The following is a 19,672-nucleotide window of genomic DNA, read 5'->3' as shown; positions in this document are numbered from 1 at the left end:
GGAAAAAAATGTGTTCCATGCCGCATCAAAGATAGTCAAGAAAGTAGTCACTTCATTTTCAGTGTTCTAAAGGCCAATGCATTGACTATTTTGGCCAATTTTGCCCTGATATGACATGATCCATCTCTGCAGTCCATGTCATGCAAGTCTGATCATACTCTGGCTTTACAGATAACCTCATTTTGGTCACTGTTTCTCATTGGAGTTATAATTAAAGAAATTCAGAAGTAGGCAGCTCAGAACTGCCCCTCCAACTTTCCACTCAACCCACACTAGCATTTTGAAACAAAATGCTCCCACTACCATAGAGGGATGTTACATGGACTAGGGACAAAAGATCTTTTCAGTCACATGTGCATTATAGATCCAAGCTCAGTGCCAGCAGACACCAGTCTAACCAAGCTAGGAGGCAACCATACTTAGGTGGCAAGAAACCAAGTTTCTTTACCATCAAGCCTCCTGACTCTAGACCTTGACCCCACCACCAACAGACAGCCTACCTTACCCTATTCACCACCAACAGACAGCCTACCTTACCATCCCCATCACCAACAGACAGCCTATCTTACCATCCCTATCATCAATAGACAGCCTACCTTACATTCCCCATCACCAACAGACAGCCTACCTTACCATCCGCATCACCAACAGACAGCCTACCTTACCCTCCCCATCATCAACAGACAGCCTACCTTACCATCCCCATCACCAACAGACAGTCTACCTTACCCTCCCCACCACCAACAGACAGCCTACCTTACCATCCCCATCACCAACAGACAGCCTACCTTACGCTCCCCTCATCAACAGACAGTCTACCTTACTCTCCCCATCACCAACAGACAGCATAGGTTTGGGCCTTCTGCAATTTCAGGCTTACTGGATCTCCCTATTCACTGAGTGTGTATTGCACTCTTGCGTCTTCTGATTGGGCACCCAAATGGAACAGGGTGCCTAATAAGAAAGTACAAGAGTGCAACTCATGCATCTTTGACATTAAATAATTAATATGTGTGTGTGTGTGATTTGGATTTGGATTTGTAATGTATCTTTAACAATATTTCAGTCATATTGCTACGATGTCTGCAGTTGGGCAGTTTATAGTGATGTCTAGCACTGGGGCATCATGTCACAGACATGTCCCGCCCAGTCACATTATCTTGACACCAGGCCAACCAATAAGTTATGTTTCTCTGAGAATACTCACCCATTGCAATTACTTAAAAACCCTCCCAATAAGGGTGAAACAATACAACTGTGCCACATATCAATATGATTCACGATACGCATCCTGCATTATGATAAACATCAATACACACATCAACCTGATGGTCTTTCCATCTTTGGAAGGTAGGTGGTGCACTTTCATGTATGTTGACATTCTTGGTTGTATTTCCAGTATGCAGACAACAGATGGACACATAGTTCTCATATATTTATATGCAATTCTCACTGATGAGAGATCACAACAATACTCTCAAACAGACTACCTGTTGGTTGCAATGAGTTTTATTCAACATTTTAGGACATTTAATGTGGCTCCATTTAACTCCCTTTGATTTGTACAACATGAATGTTTTGAAAACAGATTATTATCAATTTCCTGTCTCAGTTACACATGAAAGACAATATGATGTTACCTTCAAAACAGAATAAATAATGCAATTTCCTCGTGTAAAGTAAACCTCATCTAGAACAGATTTGGGCCTGGGAATAAATGCCAACAAAATCTATCACATTTTATTTCCTACAGATGCAAAAATACTGTGGCAGCCACAGGTACTTGTATTTGTTGGTGAAGCAGGAAAACTATTGACTAAACCCAGTCCTATTCTACAATTTTCTTTTAACTTAAGGTGATAAATTTGAGCAGTTTTAAATCTGCCCTATCTCACATTCTATGCTAATTTCATTTATTCCAACAGCACCTTCATTCACTGGTTAAATATCTCTGCATAAAAAAGAGAAATTCCAAATTTGTTTCCCATGTACAATTTAAAGAGAGATGATGACAGGGTTTTATCTTAAGGGAGACATCCCAGTTTATCAAAGAAAAAGGTATGGGGAGGAAAAATGGTCATAGGTCAATCCCGCTTTATCAAAGAAAAAGGTATGGGGAGGAAAAATGGTCATAGGTCAATCCCGCTTTATCAAAGAAAAAGGTATGGGGAGGAAAAATGGTCATAGGTCAATATCTAAACTTCAGTATCTGTCTCTCTTTCTTCCTGCACCGCTTTCTTATAGCTCTATTGAAATCAACATCTTTAAAAGATGTCACCTCTAGTTGTATAAGCATTAATCTGTTAATTAATTCTGAGCATACTCTGCTCCTTTTCTTTCTGTCAATATTGTTCTGTGCTTCTTTCTGAAGGAGAATATACATAGCTAGCTTTGTCAGCTTGAATTTGTTGGGAAACTGATCTTTGTGACTGTTATGTTTAATTTTCCCAAGATCATTATCGTTTGGATACATGTGTTATGTACAATTTTCCCGAGATCATTATCATTTGGATGCATCTGTTATGTACAATTTTCCAGAGATCATTATCATTTGGATATATCTGTTATGTACAATTTTCCCGAGATCATTATCATTTGGATACATCTGTTATGTACATTTTTCCAGAGATCATTATCATTTGGATACATGTGTTATGTACAATTTTCCCGAGATCATTATCGTTTGGATACATCTGTTATGTACAATTTTCCAGAGATCATTATCATTTGGATACATCTGTTATGTACAATTTTCCAGAGATCATTATCATTTGGATACATCTGTTATGTACAATTTTCCAGAGATCATTATCATTTGGATACATGTGTTATGTACAATTTTCCCGAGATCATTATCATTTGGATACATGTGTTATGTACAATTTTCCCGAGATCATTATCATTTGGATACATCTGTTATGTACAATTTTCCAGAGATCATTATCGTTTGGATACATCTGCTCCAAAGAAAGGATTTTTCACTAACATAAACTTCCTTTGTTAAAAGAGTATTTGACTGACTGCCATGTTAAATTGTTTACTGACTGCCATGTTAAATTGTTTACTGACTACCATGTTAAATTGTTTACTGACTACCTTGTTAAATTGTTTACTGACTAATATGTTAAATTATTTACTGACTACTATGCCAAATTTCTTATGTTCCATAATGATGTATAAAGGTATTTATTCCATCAATGATTGTGCCAAAAGAGTTATTTAAAAATATATCTTTACTACTAAATTGCATTTTATAACCCGTATTGTATTCAGTTTATCTTAACCCATAAATGGATACATGTATATGGGTTTGTAGCATTTGATCCTCAGGGCAAATTTGATTAATTAAAAAAGGAAAATTGCATTATACTTTTCAATTGTCTTTATTTTAATTAGGCTTGGTATTCTGCCCTTCGTATATTTAATTTCGAAATACCACTGAAAGGGTCATGACGTCTATATTTTGTCCATCCAGCATGTACATCTGACTCGTATTTAACACCATTTCGGGCACAAAATCACTCACTAGTGTCTCCATTAACACTTTCCCAGCTCCAATAATCTGATATACTTCATAACTTTAAAAATTATTGTCATCATCACTATCATCAGCAAGTATTTGCCGCAAAAAATTGTAATGAACCACGCCAGGAGTCGGACATTTGGGGATTTTCTAGGTAGCCTGTATTTTAAATGCATTTGTAAAATGTTCTTCATGAATGGTTCAAACTACACCATAATTTTTATTCCTGGGCCCAATGTTCTAATAAAATTTAGTTTTATAATCATTCGTGTTGTGCTTGAAGAACCCAGATGTAGTACAGTTTCTACCTGACAAACAGATGTCTTGACAAGAATGGTTAAATAAAAGTTGTATACTTCACTGAGCACATTTTCATATGTGTGACTTTCAGTGAATTTATGGGAGTTCTCACTTTTACTGTTCTCCAAGCATGCAATTTCATACAATTTTGCGCAATTCGTGCAATGGCACACCCTGACAGCATCTCTGCTTAAGTACCTGACATATCTAATGACTTTCCTGCATAGTCTCTCTGCTGTTCTGCCAATACTTCCTGTTTGTCATGCAGAGAATAAGCTACATTGATTTCTGATTAGTTGTTATTGTTTAACCTGGAGCGGAACAAGCAATAACTGCAAATGAGAATTCACTGTAGCATTTTTCACTGTACATCACACCAGAAGCATAGCTTTCAAAATCAACCAAAGGAGACAAGATACAATTCAAAGTACTTCATTATACATGTGGAACATGTTTGGAATGTATAGCATATGCTGAACATACATCTGGGTTAAGATAATTAGCATGGGGGGGGGGCAGATTACGGACCATATCAATTTGTGTTAACTTGTAGACGGCAAGTGGGTAATCTCAAATAATCTTTTTCCATTTTTACTAATAAACATGAGTGTCTGTGACTGCAAATGCTGTGTCAAATGGATTATAATTTTACAGAAAAATGAGGGAACTAATTTGAGTTATTCATGACTGCTGAAGACTAAAATAAAGTGCATACGGTAAGTATTACTTTATATCGATTTTCCATCTCATGTTGATATGTTTATCGTATCAGTAAAAGTATTGATACATCCATATTTCAATGAATCATTTCGCCACTACCTTCTAACCACCCCGCTATGCAAGAATCTTGGCTCAGCTATTTAAAAAAACTAGTGACACCTGGCAGTGGCAAGGGAGGTACTGGGCAAGAGTTATTGACCTTTGTCTGTTTGAGATCACAGAAAATGAAGATGTTCATCTTTTATTAGAGCTAGATTTGCGAGGCCACAGGTTATTATTCATAATGTAATGTGATTGGGTAAGTATTTTCAGACAATCATAATTTACTTAAGAGTTTGCTTTCTCCTTATCTCTTCTCATGTTTTGGTATAAAAATTGTCTTTACCCTTGTTTCATTGTGTACTTTTGGAAAAATTTTAAAAATGTATTCAAGTCAAAACTTTGCCAGAAAACTGTATGATTTAGAGAATGATTGATGTTGGTTTTATAATAGATGATGGTTTATGTGCATATGGTTTTACAATTTTGTTCCTTCTCATACGAGGTGATGTAAAAGGGAAGGACTTTGAAAGCAAGTGTGCTTATCTGTAGATTCATGGTATATTGCTTTGCGGAGTATGTTTATCCTCAAGGCTTGTGTACCTTTACTCCCAGGAAGAAAAAATCCCGCAGTAGAAGCAGATCAAGAGATAGAAAAAAAGGCAAGGACTATAATAGAGAGAAAGACAGAGATCGAGATAAAAGGAAAGCTCGTAACTACGGCAGAAGTCGAAGTAGGAGCCGCAGTCGAGAGCGAGATCGGAATAAAGATCGAGATCATGACAAGTACAGGGATCGAGATCAGAAGAAAAGTCGTCATGTAGAGAAAGAAATGGACAGAATAAAACATCACGAAGAACTTCCATCAGAGCCAGTTGTTGGCCAGGTAAATCAACCCTCTAAAAATGCCATATCTATCAGCTGCAATTGTGAGCATAGCATAGGCACAAATTAGTGTTGTTGTCATTATTGCACAAAGCTCAGTTTAGTATTTAACTTTAATGCACAAAATTTTAGTGTTGCACAGGCTTTCCTGTGAAGGTGGTGCAAAGTGATATGTATACACTTTTTTAAAACTTTGCCAAGACGGCACTAATACATGTTTATCCACCAGTCTGTCTGCCTGTCTGTCACACTTCAATTTGCATGTAGGTAAGTTTCAGACACCCACTTCTGTACTCAGGGATATAGAATTAGCTCAGTTCACCTGTCTGTATGTTGTGAGAATTGAGAAATGCCAACTTGCCTTTGCAGCTGTACCAGCTTTCAAGACAAATCCATATCAACTCTTAAGAAGATATAATTGTCATTCAAAAAGTAATTAGCTGAACACAGCACAAAAACAACAATTTTAGCCTCTGTCCAACTTAAGGTGGCAACAGGCTTCCTCAATTCTAGAGGCAATATAATAAAAGTGATATGAAATTGAATTTAAAAAAATGGATTAGATCAATGTTTTCAATATGGTTTTGAATGAAATTTTTGAGAAATGGTTTGGATAATTGCTTTCACCATTTTTCCTTCTTAAATGTTAAACAGAAATGGTTTTGATCAATGCTTTCAGTATGGTTTGACATGAATTTTTAAAAAAATCGTTTAGGTCAGTGCTTTAAGTGTGGCGTGAATTTTAAAAAATGGTTTAGATGATGTCATTTTCATGTTTTTTGTTTTAGATTTACAGTGGAAAGGTGAACACGATCATGCAGTTTGGCTGCTTTGTGCAGCTGGAGGGGCTACGAAAAAGATGTGAGGGACTTGTTCACATATCACAGGTATATTTTTAACATTACTGTGATAATTTGGTACCATTCTTTTATCTAGTTTCTTTAACACTGATAATTTGGTACCATACATGACATATAATCATGGAGAAAATAAACAAACGAACAATACAAATTAAATATACATAACATACACATAGAAGATACTAGATTATGATTACTGTTTTTAATTAAATGAAGTGTGACTACACATACTATATTCCTGGATTACTTTTTACATTTAGCCCAGGTCAGAATGCACATACAAGATATTGGATCAAGATTGTTGTTTACAATTAACCCGGGGCCCCAAGTGGCCAAGTGTTCTAAAGCGCTCATCATTACAGATCATTGCCATCTCACCTATGTCTGCGTACATTTGAGTCTCGAGTTCGGTCAGTGTGGGTATGTGGGAAGGCTTGCCAGTAGCTTCTCATGTGGCAGTGGTTCTTTCCAGGGTTTTGCCAGGTTCTTCCTCCACCATTTACACTGGCCACCATGTATAGCCTATCTTATGTTGAATAATGGCGTTAAACTATACAACAACTACAATTAACCCAGGTTAGATTGCACATACAAGATACTAAAATAGGATTACTATTTACAGTTAACCCATTTCTGACTGCATACACAAGATACTAGACTAGGATTACTGTCTACAATTAAACCTGGTTTGACTGCACATGCAATATACTAAAATAAGATTACTGTTTACAGTTAACCCAGGTCAGACTGCATACACAAGATACTGGATCAAGATTACTGTTTACAATTAAGCCAGGTCAGACTGCACATACAAGATACTAAAATAAGATTACTGTTTACAGTTAACCCAGGTATGACTGCACATGCAAGATAATAGATTAGGATTACTGTTTACATTTAATCCTGGTCTGATTTCACATGCAGCATACAAGATATTAAAATAAGCAGTCATAAAACAAATGCTTTACATTTCATTGAACTGGTGTACTAATAGTACATATCTGTGTAAAAACATTTACATAAAAAACCTTGGTTGGAATTAGCATCTCTCTGATTACTGGTATGCCCTGTGTTGTTTTGTAGATTATGTACAAATGTACAATATTTGGAGCCAGCATAAACTTGTTTATGGCTATTACAGATGTTAAAGAGCTTCAGATGAAAGTAATTGAACTTAGCGTTAAAGTGAACTTCAGAAACAAGTCCCATATGAATATAGTATCTGCTGACTTAGTTTTTCATTTTATGAACATTGCATAAACAAGTGACATAATGATCATTCCTTTTCCTCCATGAGAAGACTGTTAGTCTCTGAGCTCAGTATACATGGTAAATACATGACTAAACTATGATTACAGTAAATAAACACCATAAATATTACTTTCCAGGGGTACTGAATCATCAGCATTATTGCATAAATTTTTTGGTTTCTTGAGCATTTGGTGCAATTCATCAAACACTGTCACTGATACTACGAATAAAGAATTTCAAGGGCCACAAGCTATTAGTTGCTGTGAATACAGAATTTAATGGACCACAAGCTGTTAATGCTGTGAATAAAGAGTTCAGTGGACCAGAAGCTATTGATGCTATGAATAAAGAGTTTACTATACCACAAACTGTTGATGCTGTAAATACAGAATTTAATGGACCACAAGCTATTGATGCTGTGAATAAAGAGTTCAGTGGACCACAAGCTATTGATGCTATGAATAAAGTGTTTACTATACCACAAGCTATTGATGATGTGAATAAAGAATTTATTGGACCACAAGCTATTGGTGCTGTGAATAAAGAATTAAATGGACCACAAGCTATTGATGATGTGAATAAAGAATTTAATGGACTACAAGCTGTTGATGCTGTGAATAAAGAGTTAAGTGGACCACAAGCTATTGATGATGTGAATAAAGAATTAAATGGACCACAATCTATTGATGCTGTGAATAAAGAATTAAATGGACCATAAGCTATTGATGCTATGAATAAAGAATTTAATGGACAACAAGCTATTGATGATGTGAATAAAGAATTAAATAGACCACAAGCTATTGATGCTGTGAATAAAGAATTGAATGGACCACAAGCTATTGATGATGTGAATAAAGAATTTAATGGACCACAAGCTATTGATGCTGTGAATAAAGAGTTAAGTGGACCACAAGCTATTGATGATGTGAATAAAGAATTAAATGGACCACAACCTATTGACGCTGTGAATAAAGAATTAAATGGATCACAGGCTATTGATGCTATGAATAAAGAATTTAATGGACCACAAGCTATTGATGCTGTGAATAAAGAATTAAATAGACCACAAGCTATTGATGCTGTGAATAAAGAATTGAATGGACCACAAGCTATTGATGATGTGAATAAAGAATTTAATGGACCACAAACTATATATGCTGTGAATAAAGAGTTCAGTGGACCACAAGCTATTGATGCTGTGAATAAAGAGTTCAGTGGACCACGAGCTATTGATGCTGTGAATAAAGAATTTAATGGACCACATGCTATTGATGCTATGAATAAAGAATTGAATGGACCACAAGCTATTGATGCTGTGAATAAAGAGTTTACTATACCACAAGCTATTGATGCTGTGAATAAAGAATTAAATGGACCACAAGCTATTGATGCTGTGAATAAAGAATTGAATGGACCACAAGCTATTGATGCTGTGAATAAAGAGTTCAGTGGACCACAAGCTATTGATGCTGTGAATAAAGAGTTCAGTGGACCACAAGCTATTGATGATGGGAATCAAGAATTTAATGGACCATAAGCTATTGATGATGTAAATAAAGAGTTCAGTGGATACAACCCATTAGATGTTTCGGACATTGCAAAGGACTGCTTATGCTATGCACTTTGACTAGTATTTGTGAACAAGCAAGCTTACGATGGAAAGTTACAAACACTGGCTGTCATTACTAAAAGAAAATAATTCCTGCATTTCCATATTGCTAGCATTTGAGTCCCCTACGTTTAAAATGCCAATGTTTAAAATTCCAGTTTCCTTGCCAATTTTTTACCACTCCAGTGGCCTAGTGGTTACAGCATCCACCTCGGATGCAGGAGGTCGTGGCGTCGATCCCCAGCTGAGTCATGCCAAAGACTTACAAAAATGGTACTAACAGCAGCCTCGCTTGGTGCTCAGCATTAAGAGGTTAGTGTTAGGACTGGTCGGCCTGGTGTCAGAATAATGTGACTGGGTGGGACATCATTGTACATGTCTGCAACATGATGCTCCAGTGCTAGGCATCACTTTAAACTGCCACACTGCAGACATCATAATGATATGACTGAAAAATTGTTAAAGCTACATTAAAAATCCAAAACACACACACACTTGCCAACATTTAAAACCCCTCTTGTTATATAAAACTTAAATTCACATCAAAGAAAAAACAAGGTAGTTCTGGAACTCGTATGCATCTGAGACAAATAAAAAGATTAGAAACCTGGAATTACTGTCATATGTGTCTTATTATAGAATGGCTTAGTGGTTTAAGACCAAATAAGCAATATGTCTCACTGGAGCCTCTTGTCTTCTGCATTGTATTTTGACATTTTATTTTTATTTCATCCAATTTACAGCTTAGAAGAGAGGGTCGTGTCACTAATGTGGCAGATGTTGTTCAGAGGGGTCAAAAGGTCATGGTCAAGGTGTTGTCTTTCACTGGTAATAAGACAAGTTTATCAATGAAGGTAAGAAATTGATTGATAATATTGATCATTTAAACCAAAATCAGTATTCTTACCATAAAGTACAGCATTTCCTGGTGAAAGTTTGGTGAATGGAGCAAGTTCATGTTTGGTTGTAGCTGGTGTTCATTATATCAGTGGTGGCATTAAGCAATTTGGTGAATTGGCCATGAGATTAAATTTTAATTCTAGAAGTATGGATAAAATTATTCCACTCCATAATTATTAGCAAAAGTGTGATGAATGCATGTCCTCCTATGGAAAGCCCATGGAGCATGAGTTTGGTACAAAGGTGTTGTCAGTGTATGGCCTCCTATGGAAGGCCCATGGTACATGAGCTTTGTACAAAGGTGTTGTCAGTGTATGGCCTCCTATGGAAGGCCCATGGTACATGAGCTTTGTACAAGGGTGTTGTCAGTGTATGGCCTCCTATGGAAGGCCCATGGTACATGAGCTTTGTACAAAGGTGTTGTCAGTGTATGGCCTCCTATGGAAGGCCCATGGTACATGAGCTTTGTACAAAGGTGTTGTCAGTGTATGGCCTCCTATGGAAGGCCCATGGAGCATGAGTTTTGTACACACATGTCATGAATGTGTGGCCTCTTATGGAAGGCCCATGGAACATGAATTTTGTGTGAAGATGTCATAAATATGTGGCCACCTATGGAAGGCCCATGGAGCATGAGTTTTGTACAATAGTGTCATGATTGTATGGCCTCTTATGGAAGGCCCATGGAACATGAGTTTTGTACAAAGTTGCCATGAATATTTGGCATCCTTTGGAAGGCCCATGGAACATTAGGCTTGTAAAAAGGTGTTTGGAATGTATGGCCTCCTTTTGAAGGTCCATGGTACATGAATTTGTACAGAGAAGCTTGGTGCCATTTGGGTTTAAGATCAAGTTCTGTGTTATGGTTGTTATGGGTAGCTGTCAGTTGAGAATTAACTATGCATGGTCACTTACTTGATAATTGACAAAATAAGTAAATTGACAAAATAAGACATTTTTTGGAAGATTGTCCCATCAAAGTCTATATTTCTGTTTATTTCTTACATACTTTGATAAGTTTTTTCTGCTTTCATTTCCACAATTTTGTTTTGTCTTAATCAGTAATGGTGCAAACAGTTTGTTACTCGGTCAGATATGTGACTAAAATTTTGGTACTCAGTCATTGATGTGACTAAAAATTTGGTACTCAGTCATTGATGTGACTGAAAATTTGGTACTCAATCAGTGATGTGACTAAAATGTTGGTACTCAGTCAGTGATGTGACAAAAAATTTGGTACTCAGTGATGTGACTAAAATTTTGGTACTCAGTCATTAATGGTGCTAAGATTTTAGAGTTTGACTTTCACTCAATGTTGGATGGAGGGTGGGTGTGTAAATAAATAATTTGAAGGAATGTATATCATGCAAATAACGCATGTTTCTCCATCCCGGTGGGAGCAGGAAAATATATACATGTTGAATGATTGCTATGTAATGTATTTTAGTGGTGGATTTTCATCCGATTTGGTGCAGACATATGGACCTTGCCTGACACTGCATTGTGCTACCTCTGTATAGATAATGTTTATATCAATTTAATTACATAATGCTAACTCTGGAATGTAAATATTTTTGATATGCTGTTGTGTGTGTGTGCATTTTTTTGGCTCTCATATATGCAGGCAATTTTTGTTTATAGAATGAATAACTGGTTGATTTAACTGTTTGTTTACCTGTTTATCAGAATAACTGCTAATTTGTATTGTTTGAATTATCAAACGTAAAATAAAGTTTTATAGCTACAAATGAATTTTCCTGTCTGCATACTGAGGCTGTTTTGTCTTAAAGTAGTACATTCTCAAATTTGTTATACATGTTCTAATGGATTCAGCCAAACTGAAACTAAATTTTCTTCCTCTTTGCCACTTTTTTCACCTTGGTTTTCTGAATGCTTCCTACAGTTCCCATTAGTAACTATGTGGTCACATAATTTTGCCTCAGGAAACGGGAAAATTCAAATTTAGCTGTAAATTAATTTTATTTCATAAAATACACTGATTTTAATTTACTTCTACAAATCTGTCTAAATCATGGGTGGGCAAACTATGGCCTGCGGGCCACATGCGGCCCACCAAAGGCTTTCATGCGGCCCGCCAAGGGTTTTCATGCGGCCTAGGAACAAGTCATCATTCGCACTGTTTATGTTACTCTGTTTATCAAAATAAATGTGCTTCTTTTGAAGTTTAAGTTTTCAAATATTAACAACATATTAACAACTGAAAATTAATTAGATGTTATTTAGAAAAACCTTTTGTTTTTGCAATTTCAAATATTAATTACTTTACTTAATGAACTATGCGGCCCGCAACAAGGTGTAAATTTGTGTATGCAGCACTTGCACTGGAAAGTTTGCCCACCTCTGGTATAAATTGATTGTGGACATCCTACACAAGCCTCAACATTTCATCCTTTTGTATGTTTTCTTCATGTGGGTCTTAATGGTATTTGTAACACATTATTTGCTCTTTCATATCAAGGAAATTGGAGCTAAGTGCCTTTACCAAGGAAATACAAAGGCAACCAGCTAGAAACTGAGTCATTGTGGCCTGTTTTGTGTAAACACTCATAACCAAGTAACACATGCCCTCTGGACATGTAACCCTTTAGAAGAAAAGAAAAAAAAGTGCACAGATACTAGAATAATCATGAATATGTTGCAGACCTGAAGAAAAATATGTTTAAATAGAGGAGACTACAAATAGAGATTTTAAGGACAGAGTTTCCTGCTAAACAAACTGACTGATTTTCAGTCTATTGCCTGCAGTGAAGAAAAAATAGCACACATTACTATTTATCAGCTGACATCTATGGACTTTAGTGACATTTTTATTTTAGTCCAATCATGACGATACACAACTATTTTCAGTGAATTAATGGTTTTAGCTTTTGTATGGAAATTATATTAAAGTATGTTGTGATAACAATATTAAGAGTACGTTTTGGACTGCATGCTATGATGCCAATATTAAGAGTCCTTTTTGGATTGCATGCCCTGATGCCTATATTAAGAGTCCCTTCTGGACTGCATGCTATGATGCAGTATTAAGAGAGTGTTTTGGACTGCTTGCTACAGTGTCAATATTTAGGGTCCCTTTTGGACTGCTTGCTATGATGCCATTATTAAGAGCCCCTTTTGGACTGCTTGCTAAAATTAAAAGGTAAGAGGGAAAAATGGTATATTATGTGACAGTAACAGAAAAAATGCAGTGCTTGAATATTGTGAATGATATTGGAGCTTTCCATTTTTTAAACATTGCACTTGCCAGAAACTATATTCCTGCTGTCATGCCAAAGTCCAGCAAAATAATGAAGTAATCCTTGGCATCAGGCTAGCCTAGATGTTCAGTCCTTTAGGTATTATTATTATTATTATTGTTATTATTATTTGTACAGTCCTATTCATATAACTGTTATCTAGTGAGCTTAATTGCTCATTATCTTCAAAGCATGACTGAATAAATTACAGAAGTTTTTTGTATTTACTTTTTAATGGATACAAAAGAAGAACTATTTTTTTGTTATATTTACAATATTATTGAGGTTAGCTTCCAGTAAGTGTTATTATCATAGCATACTGGAAATTATAACAGTAAGGTATTATACCATACTGAAATATAAAAAAACAGGTGGTATCATCATACTAACATACCATATTCGAAAAAATAAGAAAGTAAAACATGGTAACAGTGCTGTTGAAATAATAACAGCATGGTGTTAATATTGTACCATACTGTAAATTATATTGGGGGGAAGAAAAACTGGTGACATTGCTACTTCACTTCTGCTGATTTACAGTTTTCCTTGACTTTTCACAGGATGTTGATCAGGAAACAGGGGAGGATTTAAATCCAGGTCAGATACGTTCCATGGTTGGTGGGGAGGTAAAATCTGATGAAGTAGAAGCCAGAAACCCAGATCGGCCATCAACCTTGCCACTTGTCAGTTTGCCTGAGGACACACTGGAAAGGAAGCGTCTCAACCGCATCTCGTCCCCAGAGAAGTGGGAAATTAAGCAGATGTTGGCAGCCAATGTGATTGACAAGTCAGAATTACCAGACTTTGATGAAGAGACAGGGCTTCTCCCCAAAGAGGATGACTCAGGTATTGATTATTAATTGACCTCTTGAACTGGCGTGCTGACTGTTAATCACCTATCTTATATCAGATATTTTCAAAGACTGACTGACCAATCTAATCAAGACTGACTGACCAATCTAATCATAAAGTGAGGTGTGAATGCTTATGCATTACATTTGTTGCAACATAGGAAGTTGGTTAGTTGCTCTTTTATGAGCCAGTTAAGTTGTTCACTTGATCAGTCAGGAGCCCAGTGGGTCATCTGTGTGGGTTGGTCAAGCATCATGTCATGAGACCAGTGAATCACCTTCAAGTGGTTTGTCATTAGCCCTGTAGGTCAGGAACCCAGTCAGTCATGAGTTTGATGAGTTAAGAGCCAGCTGGGGCACCGGTGTGGTTGTACTGTGTAACATGTAATTTGCATCCACTCTTTATGAAATCTGTACAACATATAATTTCTGTCAGTTGCCATGTTAATTTTTCAAGAAGCAAAATTCTGATTTAATTGAAATAGCTACCCTAATTAGTGGTTGGATTGTTCTTCTTAAATTCAAGAGTTAAATTTCCATATTTTGTAAGTGTTTTCCAATGAGTAAATTGTCATAATATTTGTGATTTAATTGATAATTGCTTGTCATACAAAATTAGTCCTGTGACCATTTTACCACAAAAATGATGTAGAACTGTGAGATGATTAGTATCTCTATTAACCATTTGTATCTTTCCAACTTGCTAGATCGCACATCATGTAACATTATTTATGCAGAAAAGATTTATTAACTCCAAGAAAGAATTACAAAACTTGATTATTTCTTTTGAGGTATACATATGCCTGAGAATGTTCGTCAGTGTTCTGTATATGTCAACTACATTCTGAGGCTGCAAGGTATTAAATATAAAATGAAAAATCTGTCAGTGATCTCATTAGTTTAGGTATTCAGATATGGTATGCCAAGTTAACAATATATGCATATTATTTAAAATCTGAGAGCAACAGAAAGACAGGGGAAAAGAGGGAAGAAGTAAGAGAGGATGGGAGAGTTAAGCCCCGCTTCAAATTTGGTTGCATTTATGTTCTGGGTATTTCCCTGCTGGTGTTCGGAGTATTTTTCTGATGCTATCATGAAAGCAATCATTTATATCTGGGAATTTCCCTGTTGGGTGGTCTGGGATTTCCCAATATTTTTATGAAAACAATGAAAAGAATTAATAAATGAAGCTGTCAGAACTGTCAGACATCATGAATCATAGATTTCAAAGCATAATTTTGTAACCTAATTTCAGATGAGGATATTGAGATAGAGTTGGTTGAAGAAGAACCGCCTTTCTTGGAGGGACATGGAAGAATTGGACTTGACCTGAGTCCTGTAAAAATAGTCAAGGTGAGCAAATCAATATGCTTTTGACCATCCCTAAGCTCTGCACTGTGTTTGCTAAGAGCATTGTTCTAGATGAGAGCATAATGAGGCAGTGGTAGTTCAAGGAAACAGATTGAGAGCAGTAAGCTTTGTTAAACATAAACCATCCTGTGGTGATAACTTTCATCATGAGACTTAATGAGTAATATTGTAAAGCACTCAAAAGCTTGACCACGCAGGCAGGTGTAAGTAAAAAATAATACATTGCAGGTGGGAATGTTTGATCCTTGCAGGCAGGTCTAAGTGAAAAATTGTATGATACAAGGGGAGACCCAACAGTACAATAGTAGAAGTATAGTACTAACTTGCTTGTGTATGTGTTTTTAAAACTTAAAAATCACGATCGTCTTAGACATACAAAATCAGAAATCACATTGTTTTTTGCAGTGTCATATGTTATATGTGTTGAGTGACATATGTTATATTTTGTTGTTTTATACTTACAAATCGTGATGGTCTCAGACATACAAAATTATAAATCATAGATTGTTTCTTGCAGTGGGACATGTTATATGTGCTTCTTTTTTACTTAAAATCACAATGGTCATAGACATTAGAAATCATAGATTGTTCTTTGCAGTGGGGCATATGTTATATGTTTTTGTATACTTACAAAGCATGGTCTTGGAAATACAAAATTAGACATTAGAAATCATAAATTGTTCTATGCAGTGGGGCATATGTTATATGTGTTTGTGGGGTATATACTATACATGTTTTTTAGGGTATGTACTATGTTTTTGTTGTTTTATCATGTCCTAAGTGTTATGTGGGGCATATACTGGATGTGTTCTGTGAGAAGAATTTTACTAATGTTTTGGTTTGATATAAGGACATGAAGGATTTATATCAAAGCTCACAACTTTTCCACTTGTGTATACTTTAGTACCAATTTCAAGAACACCATGTTGAAAGTACATGCTCTTATTGGAATTTTGTTTTCTTCATTTTATTTATTGGGTAGGAGCTGAGCAGAGAGGAATGTAAAACCTGCTAATGGCTAAAGTAATTCTACATGTACTTTCTGTACATGAATCAAGTGAGGCAACTGTACATCATGAAATTTTCTGTTTTAGTGAAAAACTAGTCCATAATCTGATATTTCACATTATTATGATTTGTTTGTCCTAGAATCTAAGAATGACCACACAAAAAACCAACATCATCCCATGCCTGCTCAACATGGAAAGAATATTCATGCTTCAAACAGATTCTAAATTTATTAAAAAGTTTCTTTTATTCCAAAGCAGACAATGGATTGAATATAGCACAGCCTTCAAGCTTTACTACGAGTTAATGCTTGAGTCTTAACATCCAGAATTACTATAAAAAATAATATTGATGTTCAAGCATAATTGGCTTACTCATCTATAAAATATCAATATTGATTCTTTATTCATGATTGAATTACTCGACAATAAAAAAAACTTAAGATTAATGCTTAAGACTTGATTGGCTTACTCTACGATCGAAAAGTAAGATTGATGCTAAAGACATGTTTGGCTCACTCTACTATAAAAAAATTTTTTATTGATGCACAGGGCATGATTAGCTTACTCAGCTATCAAAAAGTAATATTGATGCCCACAACTTTGATTGGCTTACTTGACTATAAAAAAACTAATATTCATGCTTAAGGCATGATTGGCTTACCCAGTTATCAAAAAGTATTATTGATACTTGTGACATGATTGGCTTGCTCTAAAGTCAAAAACTAAGATTGATGCCCAAAACATGATTGGCTTACTCTTCTGTCAAAAAGTAACATTGATGCTCAAGGCATGATTAGCTTTCTCATGCTGGTTAGGACAAGGCTTCAGTTTGTGTCTGTATGTAGACACCATCTTACGAAGTTTACATAAGGCAAGTCCTACTTTGAGCGTATGTTTACCATCCTTTCATAGGGAATGTCACTCCAATAAATGTATCTAATTAAAGGCTTCAGGGCAATATAGTTATTAATGTCATTCCAATGAATATTCTAATTAAAGGCTTCAGGGAATATAGTTATTAATGTCACTCCAATGAATATTTCTAATTAAAGGCATTAGGGCAATATAGTTATTAATGTCATTCCAATGAATATTCTAATTAAAGGCTTCAGGGAATATAGTTATTAAATGTCACTCCAATGAATATTTCTAATTAAAGGCTTCAGGGTGTGATGTGATTTTGATTTTTAACGTAGCTTTAACAATTTTTCAGTCATATCACTACGATGTCTGCAATGTGGCAGTTTATAGTGATATCTAGCACTGGGGCATGATGCCGCAGACATGTAGCATGACCTCCCGCATCCGAGGCGGACGCTCTAACCACTAGGCCACCGGAGCGGTAAAGGCTTCAGGGAATATAGTTATTAAATGTCACTCCAATGAATATTTCTAATTAAAGGCATTAGGGCAATTTAGTTATTAATGTCACTCCAATGAATATTTCTAATTAAAGGCATTAGGGCAATTTAGTTAATAATGTCACTCCAATGAATATTTCTAATTAAAGGCATTAGGGCAATTTAGTTAATAATGTCACTCCAATGAATATTTCTAATTAAAGGCATTAGGGCAATTTAGTTAATAATGTCACTCCAATGAATATTTCTAACTAAAGGCATTAGGGCAATTTAGTTATTAATGTCACTCCAAAGAATATTTCTAATTAAAGGCATTAGGGCAATTTAGTTAATAATGTCACTCCAGTGAGTTTTTCTAATTAAAGGCATTAGGGCAGTATAGTTATTAATGTCACTCCAATGAATATTTCTAATTAAAGGCATTAGGGCAATTTAGTTATCATGATGGAATATCTTTGAGAAAGACTATACTACCATAATTGGCTTACTCATTCTGATCAAGACATGGCTCTGACTCAGACCTGCTTACTTATATCATCGTATAAAGTGTACATAAGAAAGGGTAGGAGCCACAGTAACTTAGTTGATAGAGCATCTGATTTGTAAGTCAAGGGTTATGGGTTCAATACCTGCCCAAGCCAGCCCAGGTCACCTGCTTAGGTTATTCCTTGGGAAAGGAAATTAGCTCTCATGTATTAAAAGTGCCATTAAGACCCATAAAACCAGCAAGAACTAAAAAACAATTAAGGTGTTGGCTTATTCTTGATTAATTATTGTTGATTTAATTATTGCCATTTAGTTATTATGATGGAGCAACATTTTAAATGCATCTGATGAACCCCTTGCAAGTCAAATATCTTTTCATTTGATTATCTGTGTGTTTTCAGAACCCTGATGGGTCTTTGTCACAGGCAGCCATGATGCAGACTGCCCTTCAGAAAGAACGACGAGAGCTAAAACAGGCACAGCGAGAGGCAGAAATGAGTGCCGTTCCCTCCGGACTCAATAACCATTGGATTGATCCAATGCCTGACGGTTTGTAATCATATATGTTCTCATTAGTTCCACACGATAGTCACACATAACAGTATCATTGTATCAGAGTTTACATGCAAAACAGTATGTTAAGAGAACCCTTGCTGATTACCCCTGCCATAAATATTGTTGATTGATTAATTAACCATAGGTGTTTAATGGTACATCAACACATTAAAGGTTATATCATGCTGAGGCCGTTAGAGTATGGTACCTTGCCCAAGGATATACCAAGGTGGCCAGTACAGCCTGATATAGTCAGATTTGAATTGGCCGTGAGTTTGGCATGCTAAACATTGTGCCCCTGAACGTTTCCAATAATTTGTCCAGATAATATAGAGAAACATGTCTGTTAAGGGCATTAAAGGTACAGTTTTTATGCAGTTAAAATATAAAATATACAGTGTGATCTTATAAACATTTTGGATTTATTGGAAAAAAATCCTTGTTAGTTTGATAAAACCAAAAAACCACTTGAGATAACAAGATCTTGTTAGGACAATATAGCAAATACCTCTAATTGTAGAGAAATGAATTTGGTAAATATATTTATACTCACATCTATGCATCATCTTTAGATTTTCAGACTCTCAAAGCAATTTGTTTCATTTTTAAAAACTTTTTTGACTTGGACCTTGTTGAAGAAAACTTTCTTTCTAGGTAAATGACATGATTTTCATGCCATTGTTGCAGTTTTTCT

The 19,672-nt window shown here is 35.7% G+C and overlaps 1 protein-coding gene across 1 annotated transcript in view; it reads left to right on the top strand.

The window, feature by feature from the left end:
• LOC149776621 (ATP-dependent RNA helicase DHX8-like) overlaps nt 1-19,672 on the top strand; it is a 94,502-nt gene that overhangs the window by 28,585 nt on the left and 46,245 nt on the right. The window contains exons 7-12 of the mRNA XM_089941122.1: nt 5,198-5,468; nt 6,256-6,354; nt 9,931-10,041; nt 13,905-14,190; nt 15,451-15,548; nt 18,825-18,972. Coding sequence (XP_089797248.1) covers nt 5,198-5,468; nt 6,256-6,354; nt 9,931-10,041; nt 13,905-14,190; nt 15,451-15,548; nt 18,825-18,972 — 1,013 coding nt within the window. The remainder of the gene's footprint in view (nt 1-5,197; nt 5,469-6,255; nt 6,355-9,930; nt 10,042-13,904; nt 14,191-15,450; nt 15,549-18,824; nt 18,973-19,672) is intronic.

The sequence above is a fragment of the Sinohyriopsis cumingii genome, chromosome 18, assembly GCF_028554795.1.
Source record: "Sinohyriopsis cumingii isolate HCF-2022 chromosome 18, ASM2855479v2, whole genome shotgun sequence".
Classification (NCBI taxonomy): Eukaryota; Metazoa; Mollusca; class Bivalvia; order Unionida; family Unionidae; genus Sinohyriopsis; species Sinohyriopsis cumingii.
The sequence above is the reverse complement of the archived record's forward strand: the minus strand, read 5'-3'. Positions and strand labels throughout refer to the sequence as shown.